The 13,954-nt window shown below is 36.5% G+C and overlaps 1 protein-coding gene across 2 annotated transcripts in view; it reads left to right on the top strand.

Annotated features, from left to right (window-relative positions):
• PIBF1 (progesterone immunomodulatory binding factor 1) overlaps positions 1 to 13,954 on the top strand; it is a 127,617-nt gene that overhangs the window by 31,467 nt on the left and 82,196 nt on the right. For both annotated transcript variants that reach the window (XM_076362897.1, XM_076362903.1), the window contains exons 9-10: positions 1,452 to 1,577; positions 7,461 to 7,559. In XM_076362897.1, the coding sequence (XP_076219012.1) occupies positions 1,452 to 1,577; positions 7,461 to 7,559 (225 nt within the window). The remainder of the gene's footprint in view (positions 1 to 1,451; positions 1,578 to 7,460; positions 7,560 to 13,954) is intronic.

The following is a 13,954-nucleotide window of genomic DNA, read 5'->3' as shown; positions in this document are numbered from 1 at the left end:
GTAATGGTAATAGCAAATTGTCTCAGTACCAAGAAAATGGTAATGCTTGTTGATTCTGCACATAAGAATTATATCTTGAGGTCCTGATCCAGCATTCTTTTTTTTTTTTTCTTACATATTGAGCCATACAACACATAAAGAACACAAAAAGTTTCTAATGGGGACCTTACATGCCAGTACAGTGTGGGTTTTGGTGGTTTGGTTTGTTGTTTTTTTTTTTGTTTGGGTTTTTTTTTTTATTATAAACTTCTTCATTGTATCAAAGATATTCATAAAGTATTTTGCCGTAGTGTGGTGCACTTGAGGAAGGAGAGGAGATAAATTCACTTTTACCTTGAAGGGTCAACTGAAATTCAGTGTCTCAATAAAAAGAAAACAGGAAAACCTGGACAACAAGCATTCTGACATTTAAATATTTTGGGGATTTTAGTTAATGTGAAGGAGTTTTTTGGCCAGCTTAGGTACTGATTTCTAAAAATTATGGGCTATCACGCAATTGGAAGTCGGAAGAAATCTAAAACCTTTTACGGTTGTAAATGCACGTTTCTTCATAAACTTGCTTTTATTTCCAAACCTGTAATTTCTACCAGTTGCTTCACTGCTGGTTGATTATTCTTGAACATTAACTAGATGCTATAAAATTTTAACATTCCTTAGCTGTTAAGTACTTACAACATAAACCTTTTTTTGTAGTTTTGTAGGAAAAATTCTTTATGGGATTCCTACAATCTGTTATGGGCTTCCAGAGTTACAAAAAGATGTCAATATTACTCTGAAATGAAATTCTTTTATCCTGGAATCTTCTGTTATCTGCTGCCTAAAAACTTAAGTATGTATTTTAATTTATATGTCACATTGACAGGATAAATTCCCAAATCTTGGGGTTTTTTGACTTCACGAATCTCCACAGCATGTAATCTTCAATGTTTCTTGTGATGTTTTTTCCCCCAGATGAGGTGCAAATAGTACACAACAAAGTCTCGTAGTAGCATGGCGGTATTGTAAGTTAACGAGTTAATCAACCCTTACCCAGTGATGAAGAAGCTAGAAAACTTTGGAAAGCGAGGAATAAACTTTTTTTTTTAAGTGGTTAATTAATATAAACACTCATGTAGAGGCTGACAAAGAATTTCTGGAAGAATGTTAAGCATAATGTTGCGTGATTAATCAATGTCATATTACTTTAAAAAAAATTAAAACAGCATGCAGAAAGTTTTTATTTATTCCCAATTACATATTCTTTATTCCTGATGGATTTTCACTCAATTTGCATAAAAACATAAGGGTAATATGTATTTCAAGCAATTTGGGAGGAAAATGAGTAAGAATTAAAATAAAATGTAAAATCAAGAAATGCTCTGCTGTACTTGTACAGCTGTACCTGAAGTTTTGATATTTTGGCCAGTGCAATTAATTCTAAAGTCCTATGTTGTGTATTTGTTTATTTACAGAGACCACTATAAAACAGAATATGAAAAGAGACTGCATGAAGAGCTGGAACAAATAAGGTTGAAAACAAATCAAGAAATTGAGCAACTAAGAAGCACTTCAAAAGAGATGTATGAACGTGAAAACAGGTAGATAAGATGCAGGCAATAATCTAGTTAGGGCAAAAATGACCAAGTACTGTTTTGTGCTTGGGTATAATCCTGGTTGACTGGCTCTTTGAGAGATGATCAAAATGTGAGAATTTAAGTTCAGTTAAAAAACTGATGAGAATCTTGTAAAAACTAAAATGAAATTATACTTGTACAGTAAATATATGGTTTTATAATTATTATTGAATGATTGACATTCAACATTGTCAATGAAAAGTATTATTAAAATTCACGTTCTAGATAAACATTAGTGGTTTGAAGTTTGTTCAGATGTATAGTGTTAGTTAATTAATACAAAATGTATTGGCTTACCTGTCATGCTATATGGGCAATCTTGAAATTGTGCCAGGAAACCAGAAAAGAAGGTGTTGATGCAGAAAGTAAAACAGATAAAATGAGGGAAACCAATAAGACTTATGCCTTTCTAAAATAAATCTATTTTAGATTGTTTACAGCATTATGATTCACAAAAGGATTGATTTCCTGTGAATTATTATAAAATCCTCTTTTGAAGACGATCCTAGTCCTGCAAAGACCTGCATATTGACTTTTGCATGTGTGTCATCTTGTTGAATTCCATGGAATTACATGCAGAGTTAGGCACATACATAAGCCTTTAGGGATCTAAAGATTTGGGCTTTCGGCACTGGATTTCTTTTTGAGCTTGTTTTTTGCCCCTTTTATTCCTTTAAAATGGGAGGAGTGCTTAATAATTCATTATAACTTCATTGTAGATGTCCTGAAAGTGTCTTGTGGAGAAGGAAATGACTGTAGTAAAAAGATATTTGTGGCATCAGCATCTGTTCCTCTAATAGGTAGTTTTGTTACTGCTCGGAAGAGTGAAAAAAGAACATGACTCCTGCTGTCTGTCTTCCAGTCAACTGAAAGGTTCTAATTAAAAAAAATTACATCATTGTGTAGTTTTGCAAGTGTGAGTAAAACATATACATACACGCACACACATCCATACCACTTCCTGTATGCAAATCTATTTTGAATTACAAAGTATGAATTTAAACGTCCACTGTTGGTGGAGATTTGACAAAGGTCTGTATATCATTGAGAAAGCTACTGAAAAATATTTCATTTGTATCTGGAACAAATTTACAGAAGTTTTGTTCCTCATTTTGAAATAATTACTTCTGAAATGTAAATCCCTTAGGTTTACTTCATATTTTTCCAAAAAAGATTTTCAGCGTATGTTCTTTCTATAAAATACTAAAAAATTCCACCATAAGACAGTGCTTCCCAGTCTGAGGTGCCCCTCAATGGTGAGACAAATGGAACCCCAAATTGCGAGCAAAGCAGTTTGCAATGAAGTTGTGTGATTGTGACTGAAAACAAAGTTAAGTTGCTGGTTTCGTATTCAGGCTCAAAGCATGGAATGGTATTACAGCTAAGCTAATCTAATATTCAGTTGCTCTTACTCCTTACCACATTGCCAAGCCTGGTGGGCTTGATGTTTCCCTTGAATTTATTGGCACTTGTTTCACACTTGGATGAGTCAGTTCAAGAAGCTAAAATGCCCCCCCATTTTAGCTTATTCTGTCCCCCCCGACAGACCAATAAAAAGGTGATGCTTTCATTCTTAATTTATCTGGAATCAGTTTCACTTGTTCGGTTGTAGAAGCATTGGCTATGTTTGCATTAGCAAGCATGAGTGAATTCACAGGGCATGTGAATGTCTGTGTGAGGTTTGACTTTGGATTAGCTGTAGTCTGTTCCCATAGATCAAACACAATTTAGTAGTTTTGAGCATGCTAGATGCTTCCCCTGAGCACATCTTCTGACTTGGTTCAATCTGACTGGAATCCAATTTGTGCACTCTGGAATAGTTTAGGGATGTGAACTGCAGTGCAATAAATGGCAGTTGCCAAGAGATTTATTTCAAAAGCTAATATAGATGCCCTTGTGCTTCTGCTTCCCCTCCCCTGCCCTCATCCCACCTTTTTTTTCCCCATACCCGTTCATGAATCTGTAGGTAGTATTTCTGTCCCATTTTAGAAGGGTGTTTTCACTTGTATGATAGGCTTGCTAGATATCTGATGGCTGCACATAGAGGCCATCAGGTAGGTGCTTTACCTCTTTTAAAATCGCAGTCGCACTATCTGAAAACTGACAGTATCGCTAGTGTGTTTCCTAGCTCTGTTGAAAATATTTCAGCAGAAGTTACATCACATCTGTGATTGTCATCTTGTTGGTTGAGTAGTACCTCACTTGTGTCCTTTTTCCTTCTATTGCATTTTCAATTGATTAGCTATTCAGTTAATCAAAATAGAATCATAGAATCATTGAGGTTGGAAAAGACCTCTAAGATCATCGAGTCCAACCGTCAACCCAACACCACCATGCCCACTAAACCATGTCCCTAAGCGCCTCATCTACACGTCTTTTAAATACCTCCAGGGATGGGGACTCCACCACTTCCCTGGGCAGCCTGTTCCAATGTTTCACCACTCTTTCAGTAAAGAAATTTTTCCTTACATCCAATCTAAACCTCCCCTGCCGCAACTTGAGGCCATTTCCTCTCGTCCTATCGCTTGTTACTTCGGAGAAAAGACCAACACCCACCTCACTACAACCTCCTTTCAGGTAGTTGTAGAGAGCGATGAGGTCTCCCCTCAGCCTCCTTTTCTCCAGGCTGAACAACCCCAGTTCCCTCAGCCGCTCCTCATAAGACTTGTTCTCCAGACCCCTCACCAGCCTCGTTGCCCTTCTCTGCACACGCTCCAGCACCTCAACGTCCTTCTTGTAGTGAGGGGCCCAAAACTGAACACAGTATTCGAGGTGCGGCCTCACCAGGGCCGAGTACAGGGGCACAATCACTTCCCTACTCCTACTGGCCACACTATTTCTGATCCAGGCCAGGATGCCATTGGCCTTCTTGGCCGCCTGGGCACACTGCCGGCTCATGTTCAGCCGGCTGTCGACCAACACCCCCAGGTCCTTCTCTGCTGGGCAGCTTTCCAGCCACTCTTCCCCAAGCCTGTAGCGCTGCATGGGGTTGTTGTGGCCGAAGGGCAGGACCCGGCACTTGTCCTTGTTGAACCTCATACAGTTGGTCTGGGCCCATCGATCCAGCCTGTCCAGGTCCCTCTGCAGAGCCTTCCTACCCTCGAGCAGATCAACACTCCCACCCAACTTGGTGTCGTCTGCAAACTTACTGAGGGTGCACTCAATCCCCTCATCCAGATCATCAATAAAGATATTGAACAAGACCGGCCCCAAAACTGAGCCCTGGGGAACACCGCTCGTGACCGGCCGCCAACTGGATGTAACTCCATTCACCACAACTCTCTGGGCCCGGCCGTCCATCCAGTTTTTGACCCAGCGCAGAGTACACCTGTCTAAGCCGTGAGCCGCCAGCTTCTCTAGGAGAATGCTGTGGGAGACAGTGTCAAAGGCCTTGCTGAAGTCCAGGTAGACCACATCCACAGCCTTTCCCTCATCCACTAGGCGGGTCACGATAGTTTATTATAGTTATTATAGTTTATTAGACAATAGTTTATTGTCTAAACGAGTCGCTGTGTATCTCCTACCATTGAATTTTTATCCCACTTCCGTTACTCTAGTCTTAAGGATACAACATTGCACTCCTACTCTGAGACATAATATGCTTGATCTTAATACCATTAACAAAATTAATTACCATGTTCTTATATTTTGGTATGAGTCAGTTTTAAAGAATCTACTCTCAAGATCAGTCCCTGAATTTCATCGGTAAATTTTGTAGTCCTGTAACTGAATTTTTAAGGAAAATTTTGTTATCTTTCTCTCATAGCCAGTTAAGTGTCACATAATTCTGATGTTGATTCTTCATAAGTAACTGTTTCCTATTCATATGAATTACTCTGAATTCAGAAAAGTACCATTGATAACATTTACTTAGTCTAGAAAATAGTCTTTCATCCAAAAATTAAATACCTTTAGTGTGGCTAAAATGACCTAGGATAACATTTACATGGGCTTAATAATTTTCCATTTACCTCTATATCTTGACTTTTCTCTTTTCTTCAAAATTTGCCTGAGACTATAATTTCACTTTGCTTTAAGTTAAAAAGTTCCTGTGGGGGAGGAGAGAAGAAACAACTTCAGTGGGAAGAGCTTGGTTGCATCTACACTAACAGTTTAGTTCAGGTGAAGAATGTGGTTTTGAAGTGAAGCCCCCTAGTCATTGCTGCTTGCCATGTTTTTGCTTGCCTCACAGTTTGTGCTTGAATTTGTGGTATTCTGCTCATGTTTGTAGCACATGAACATGATTCCTTTTAGATGAAACGAAGTTGAAAGGAGTCTCTAAGATCACCTAATATATTACAAATGCTAGTGGGTGTTCAGGTCACAGGAGCAAACCAGAAGTAGCTTAAAGTAAAATCCTCGAAAATGGTCATAACGTAGGTGTCTGGTCCTCAACAACCACTGTTTGCTCTACAAATTGGCTGTTACTGTGTTGCGCTAAATAATGGAGATACTGCTTAGATAGTGGTTGTACGTTGTACTTCCACTTAGTACAGTTTATTGTATGTGTGCTGGTTTTGGTTGGGGTAGAGTTAATTTTCTTCATGGTAGCTAGTATGGGGCTATGTTTTGGGTTTGTGCTGAAAACAGTGTCGATAATACAGAGGTGTTTTCGTTATTGCTGAGCAGTGCTTACACAGGGTCAAGGCCTTTTCTGCTTCTCGCCCCACCCCACCAGCGAGTAGGCTGGAGGTGCACAAGAAGCTGGGAGGGGACACAGCCGGGACAGCTGACCCCAACTGACCAAAGGAATATCCCACACCATATGACGTCATGCTCAGCGTATAAAGCTGGGGGAAGAAGAAGGAAGGGGGGGACGTTTGGAGTGATGGCGTTTGTCTTCCCAAGTAACCATTACGCATGATGGAGCCTTGCTTTCCTGGAGATGGCTGAACACCTGCCTGCCGATGGGAAGGAGTGAATGAATTCCTTGTTTTGCTTTGCTTGCGTGCGCAGCTTTTACTTTACCTATTAAAAGTAGTCTTCATCTCATCCCACAAGTTTTCTCACTTTTACCTTTCTGATTCTCTCCCCCATCCCACCATGGGGGGAGTGAATGAGCGGCTGCGTGGTGTTTAGTTGCCAGCTGGGGTTAAACCGTGATAGTATACTACAGACAAACTACAGATTAACAGACTATTAATACCTATATAATTTTTAACACAAATACTATATGTGTTATTCTTCATATGATACTATTCTCATTTTTGTCAGTGAAATAAGAATGAGATAGTTTGCAAGTCTTGACTGATTTTTTGGTTAAAAAATTGAAAAAGTATAGATTGATTGCAATAAAATCTTGTGTTGTTTTATGGTTCTGTGCAGATCAAAAATGGTGCCAGCAATAGAAGCTAGAAGGAGGCACCAATGATATGCAATAACCTATATATCAGACTAACTAACCAATTAGTTGTATGTGCAAGTAGGATTTCTATGCCTAGCTAATCTTTTCCTGCTCTATCATAGAAGTTGTGAATCATCTCAGCAAGGAGGACAGCATTCCCCTAGTTATTAGTGAAGTACGAAGCAAAATTATTGCAATGTATTTAATTCCTATAAAAAATAAGTAATTTGCAGTTCTAGTATTCTAGAATTATTCATATATTTCCACATATAAATAGGTGGTTTGATCATTGTTTTTAGAATTTCAGAACTTTGCTGGTATATATGAAAGTAACCTGAAGTAAAGCCTCTGTAATGAATAGATATATAGATAGACAGACCCCTCTATCATTCGATGAGAACTGAAGAAGGTAGTATTGAAGTTGATCAGTCAGTAGTAATTCATGAAGCAAAACAGTCTTTTTCCTAACAGATTCTTGACAGAATAACTTTTTTTTCTTTCAGAAATTTGAGAGAAGCGAGAGATAATGCTGTCGCTGAAAAAGAAAGAGCAGTTATTGCTGAAAAGGATGCTTTAAGAAAATATGATCAACTCTTAGAACAGTAAGTATCTTTTAAAATGCATATTAAAAAAGATCTAAACATTTAGCTATATTTATATCTAAGGAGTTTTAGGTAGGAGGAATGACTGCCTTGGTTTTCTGCTTATAAAGAATAAATTGAATTACAAACATATTGTTTAAATGAAGTTACAGATTTAATTCTAGTAGTAATTTTTTTTTTTCCATTACCAGTGCAGTAACAATATGAAAGTTTGATTCTTCTCCTACAATCCTGTAAAGACAAGCAAACTATGTATCTCATAGCAAGAATGTGGATTCCATACTGTACAGTAGCAGTGGTCAAACTCTGAACCTGTTCTGTTGGTTTTTTTCTTTAGTTGAAAGTAGAAAATTATCTTGTATATGATTGCTTCAAATAATAGTTTTTGTAAAGTGAGGATAGAGAGCAGTAGTCATGAACAGTTATGCTTGCTACATGCTTCTTTTCTTACTGCTGTCTCTTCTCAGTCTTTCACATTCCATGTATAAAATACAGTGTCTGTACAAATGTACAGTTCTATTCATATGGAGTAGGAAACTATGATTGATTTTCTGCCTGTTTACAAGCAGTGTTACTATCCTGCTCTGCAGCACCTTGTCTTTACTTTTTGTAAATATTAGAATATTAGCTATGGTAAATTATGAGGTAATTGAAAACTATGAACAGTAATCAAAGCTGTTCTGGGTGAGTTTGTCATGTGTCCTTAATTTTGGACTTGATTCATTGTTTAATCCACATCTTTTTTCTAAAATGAAAAGGTCAGTTCATTAACCAACTGTGTCTCGTAGTCATCTACTCAAAGAAAGTACTTGATGTGAACTGTTTTTGCTTGGAATTGCTTTTAATTACAAGTAGTAATCTGTTAAAATGTTGTTAGCATAAGCATAGGCACAAATCAATTAAAGCTTTTAATTTTTATATACAACTCCTAAATTGCAGTGGTGATATTACTGAAGAAATAGCATTGCCCCAGTATAGCCACAAAGGACTGAAAAAAAAGTCAGTGCTAACTAGTGGTGCGAAACAATAGGGGTAGTTCTAGAGTAAACGAGATGGGTCAGAGGACTTGATATCCACGCTGAGTTTCAGGGTTTGACTTCAGATTAATTCTAGTTAGGGCTGATTTGGCCCAAGGGTGCTGAATGCCTTTTAGTGGTTAGAGTGCATTGTAGGTGTTCTTGGATTCTCAGAAAGGAATTCAGTTAGCAAACTCTGAGATGATGGCTCCACAATGCAAATCAAAATGTGGAAATCAAAGCTGGTTAAGTGGGGACAACCAGGAAACTTGGTTCAAAACTGATCTCCTGAGTCAAAATAAAATGCTAACGTGAGCCAACTATATGTTTCTTTCTGATGAGACTCCTACCTTTCACTGTGATAAGACTTACCATGACATGTGGGAAGTTCATATCTAACTGGAAGCTCTTCTGGAAAGTAGGTCTGGCGTACGATAATTTGAGTATGCACACTTTCTTGATTTTAATGAAAATATCAATTTTATAATTCTTACCATATTTATTTTTAAACTTAAGAACCATGATGAAAGTACTTTTCTATTCTGCTGTATACAGAATACACTCATATAATGTGTCTTTTTTTTTCATATTGTTGCTTTTTTGAGGAGGGAAGTTCCCCTGCAATCAGAAACATAGGAAGAAGATTTTAAAATGCAAGCTTGGGGGGGGGAGGGGGAAGAAAGTTAGTAATATGCCATTTGTTGTCATCTTGTTTGATACACTCATGCTTCTGTTCTCCTGTAGCTTTTTCTAGTGATAAGCTCTCCAATTAAGTAAAACTCTCCTTTCCTCAATTTAAATAAGTTAGTAAGTTGATTAATACTGGTTTTTGGAGTTCAAAGAAGTAGATTATTCCTCAGAAGATTATGCTTTTCAGAGAAAAAACTTCTGCTTGGGAAAATGGAAAACCCATATTTCATTTCTTTAAAATGTAGGTGTCTCTCTTTAAAACTACCTCCCTTCTAACCACAGTACAGGTGTCAAGACGGTGACTTTTTCCACATTCCAAATCATCTACCTAAATGAACTGCAAAGTAACAAACTGGCATGATGAGATGGAGTAAATGCCTTAACTTAAAAGACCCCAAATCTGAACTTACTGTGGACTGACATGTGGCAGTTCTGTGGAACAAAGAAATTTTCTTGTATCACCAGAACACCCTAAGATAAAAAAGGACTACCTGTGTTGTCCAATTCTATATTTAAGTGATTATAACAGCTAGTTCTACTTTAGTGAAAACAAGGTGACTCATCGTAGTTACCACTGGTATCATAATCTGTATAAACAAACATGTTTGAAAGCTTCAGAAGTATGTGGAATGTTGACTAGCCTGAATGGTGGTTAAGTAAAGCCCCTGGCAAATCTTATGATCAGAAGTGTAACTAATACCCAATTTTCTAGTCAAGTGCAGTTATTTTCATTTTTCTTACTGATGTTTGTGATAGCTTTTTGTAAACAGCTGTTTACAAATGCCAAGAAAAAAATGAAGTGATAATATTCATGGAAGAGTTATATTGAGAAAGAATCTGCTGTTTCAACCTCAAAGTAGATCACTACGATGTCAGGATGTAAGTTTTGTTGCTCTCTTTGCTATTATACAGCTGTAAATTCTGTGTGAGAATCCATGTTTCATTTACCTGTGACAATGAAAAAAACTTAACATTTAATATTTTGGATTAAACTGAGGCCAATGTCACACATGTTCTAAAAAAATTATGACCAAATGGAAACACTTTCACTTTGTTTTAAACTGCTGGTAATGTGACTAAAACTTTTTTTCTAATTTTAAAGCTATATTACCTCAATCGAAAGTGTCTTGGGGTTGAATGAGGAGAGCAATTCTATAATGGCTCCATCATCTACTACATAGTAAAGTATAGATACTAAATATTTTCCAACTTTTCCTTCTCTTGAATATTCTTGGAGTGTTGTTTTCAAACTATTGACTGTTAATCTGTTACTCACTTCTCCTTGCCAAAAAAACCCCAACCCAACAAAACAACAAAAAAAACCAGCACTGAAAAGTAGAACAAATGCATCTTGGTTTCCTATAGTTTTTTTCCTACTGGTTAAATTTTCTAGTTTCATATAAGGTGCAACTCATGAGTTCACCTCATACAAGAGCACTTCACCTCAGGGGATGCCTACAAAAGCCATCTCTTGCCTTCGATTGTTCACTTCCTTTAAACCTTAAGGAGTATAATGTCTTTTTCCAGGACTGTACGGCTCAGCTCTATCAGTGGAAACTGGTTTAAAAATTCCAGAATTACTGGGAACACAAGGGAAATCCATAGATGGTGTGATTTGACAAAATCTTATTTTTCTTAGTGACCGAAAAAAAAAAATCTGTACTCTGTTACAGTTGATTGCTACTCACATGATGTACTCAAGGTGATTTTTCTTTTCCTGTCTTTGTAATGATAAAATGAGAAGTGTAGAAAAATGAAGAGAAGCAAAATAGGTATGCAGTAAACAGAAGAAGAATATTCAAGAAAATTGTGTTATGGCAATACTATTCCTTCAACTTTGCAGTGGGCACTATTTATAAAATAAATTCAGTTTTGTAAAAGCTAATGGGAGGTTTAAATTCCTGCCTCTGTCTATGAGGTAATATGTTATTTTTAAGTATGTACTTTTTTTTTTTTCTTATTTGAATATGCACAGGTGATGAAAGGACATTTTTAAACAATGTCTTTACAGTTGGGTTGAGTAAAGTCAGGATGATGGCTACAAAAAATAGTTTAGAGTGTTAGATTTGTTCTACAAAGATTTCAAAGGATTTTGGATTGTTACTTAAACATTTCTGGATTGATGTATATAGCTCAGCTATTTAAAACTATTAGATTTGTAATGGACAATCTGCTACAGGTAAAAATACCTTTAGGAGTATTTTTAGTGTTTCTATTGAGAAATGCCTTTCTCAAATAAAGAGCAAAATAGAATAAAAGTCATTGACATTTCTTGATAGCAATTGCCTATGCTTCATAGGTTAAAAAAAGTATGCAAAAATTTCTCTGTATGTTTGTGTTTACCTATTTAATGCTTTTCTTTCCAGTCAGCTGCAAGCCGTGGATAAATTTTGGAGACTTCTTTTAGTCAATCCATTAATCTTTATAATTTGAATCTTTTTTTTACCCCTATTTTCTTTGTTCTTTGTAATTGTGGTACATTTCAGAATTTATTTGGAGGTGAGATTAATGCTATCTGGTTTTAGTTATCTGTCTTGAACTTTGTAGGTGATCAATCCTGTTCATAAAATGGGTGTTTGAATTAGATGAAATTAAGATCCCTATATCTTCTTATTAATAGCAGACAAGCCTAGAGGACTATCTTAGATGAGAAGATAATTGGATAAATTTGCTGAATAAATAAATGTTCTACTTTGCATGTAGAATTTCTGCTGAGTATGCAGGAATCTCATTATTAGATGAGCATTTATTACATTATGCATTCATTGTTAATAGAAACATTAAAATTAATTACTTGCTCCTTCTATTAACATGTTTTTATAATCCGGATGTTGCTGACTGCAATGACAGGATTCTAATCTTAAAATGATTAAGTCAATGTATTTGTGTGCTGGACTTATTGCTAATATTTAAATAATGGCCTATTATCTCTTCAAGAGTATTTGTAAAAAATGAGGATTTAAATATGAATTAAAAAAAGATCCATGCTGAAAACTTGTGGCCAAAATATTTCTTTGCCAAAGCTGCCATAACCCTATATTAAAAACTACTGTCATAGCCTTTTACTCCCTAGACATGACTGCTACTTTTGTATATGAAGCACTTTGTAATCCCTTGAATTGAAGAGCTATGTAAGTCTTGAAAATTACTAACGCTTTAAATCTTCAGTTTCAACTAACTTCATTAGTGTTTTCTAAAATACTTTTTTGGTAATAATCATTTGCTGCTGCTGTATTCATTTATGACTTCTACAGTATGAGGTGTATATGTAATTTTGAGAACATTTAGAATTTCTATCAGAATAAAGCCGAGCCCTTTACTGTCATTGTTAGACCTTGTCTAGATTTCAGTCCTAGCCAATGTAACTCCTACATGTTTCCCATAAAAACTATATTCATCTAGTTCTCCTGATGAGAAAGTTAAGTACAAGGTACAGCTAAAAAGGTAAAATTCCATTAATGTCATGGAAGCTGCTGAAAGACACCCTCTTGGAAGTTCAAAATCAATGCAAAGAAGGCAGTGAAAGGACCAGGAGTGATAGTATGATGGAGAAGCAGAGAAAAAGTCCACTTCCCAGGTGACTGGCTCTAGCTTGTTTCCAAGCTGTAGAAGCAGCACTGAAATCCATAACAAAAACAATTTTAGCATCCTATATTTCTACTGAAATGACTAGGGAGGCTCCTACTCTTTTTCCCTGTTCTTCTGAGGATATGTTTATTTGGAGTTTACATCTTCATGGATGATTCTAAGCTGCATTTTAATAAACAGAAGGAGAAAACCTAATTAACTGATTTGATCAAATAGATGAGTAGTAGTGTTAGGAAGACTGCACACTTGCTGAGGCATGCCTAGTTGTTTTGGTTGTTCCCTAATAAGGATCTCAAATTTTTACATTCTTAGCTAAGATAGTGTTCTTCCAGAATGAATGCTTTAAGCCCTGTAACCAGTCACCTCATAAATGTAACTATCTTGATGTTGTAGAATTATCAAAGTCAAGACTCGCAGGAATGATAAGTTAGGCTGATGGCTGACCTTTCTGAGCTTCATTACATCTGGAACGCAGGCTTTGAAGTTTGTTCTCTTACTGTGCAAGGAATGTTCAATGATTATATTTATAGCTCTAGAAATCTTTTTATTTCAGTTCCTCTTGCCCCAGCTCCTAAGAAATAATTCTCACAAAATATTATGAGCCTCTGAAGGATGCTTTGGGAAGGTTGTAATATGAACATATCCTCGTATCATAAAGATTTTCCTTAAGCCTTGACATTCTCATTTTGCCTGTTCATTTCCTGCTAGCCAAAATGCCTTAATCTTAAAACATTAAGATTAGTAAAGGCAAAATGTTAAAATTCTGTGATGGCTGTTATGCTGAGTACCTAAGAAACTATTTACTCTTTTAAGTCTTTGGGTTTTTTTGTTAGCCTGGAAAGGTTGAAAATGTATGAGTGTCCTTTGAGAACAACTTTGAAAGCAGTTATAAATTCCTTCAAAGAGGCATTATATGATATAAGGCGGCTGCTGCTGCTTAGAATTCATATATTGCTTGAATTATAGGGTTGAAACTTCCACTGCAGTCCATGATTTTGCTACGATTGTTAGTATCCGTCATGTATACATACATTTTTGTGATTTGCTGCACACAGCCTCTCATTAATGATGAGCACTGACAGGATAAGCAAATGGGGTCCT

This window comes from Aptenodytes patagonicus, chromosome 1 (genome assembly GCF_965638725.1).
Source record: "Aptenodytes patagonicus chromosome 1, bAptPat1.pri.cur, whole genome shotgun sequence".
Lineage (NCBI taxonomy): Eukaryota > Metazoa > Chordata > Aves > Sphenisciformes > Spheniscidae > Aptenodytes > Aptenodytes patagonicus.
This window is presented reverse-complemented; position numbering and strand designations above follow the sequence as displayed.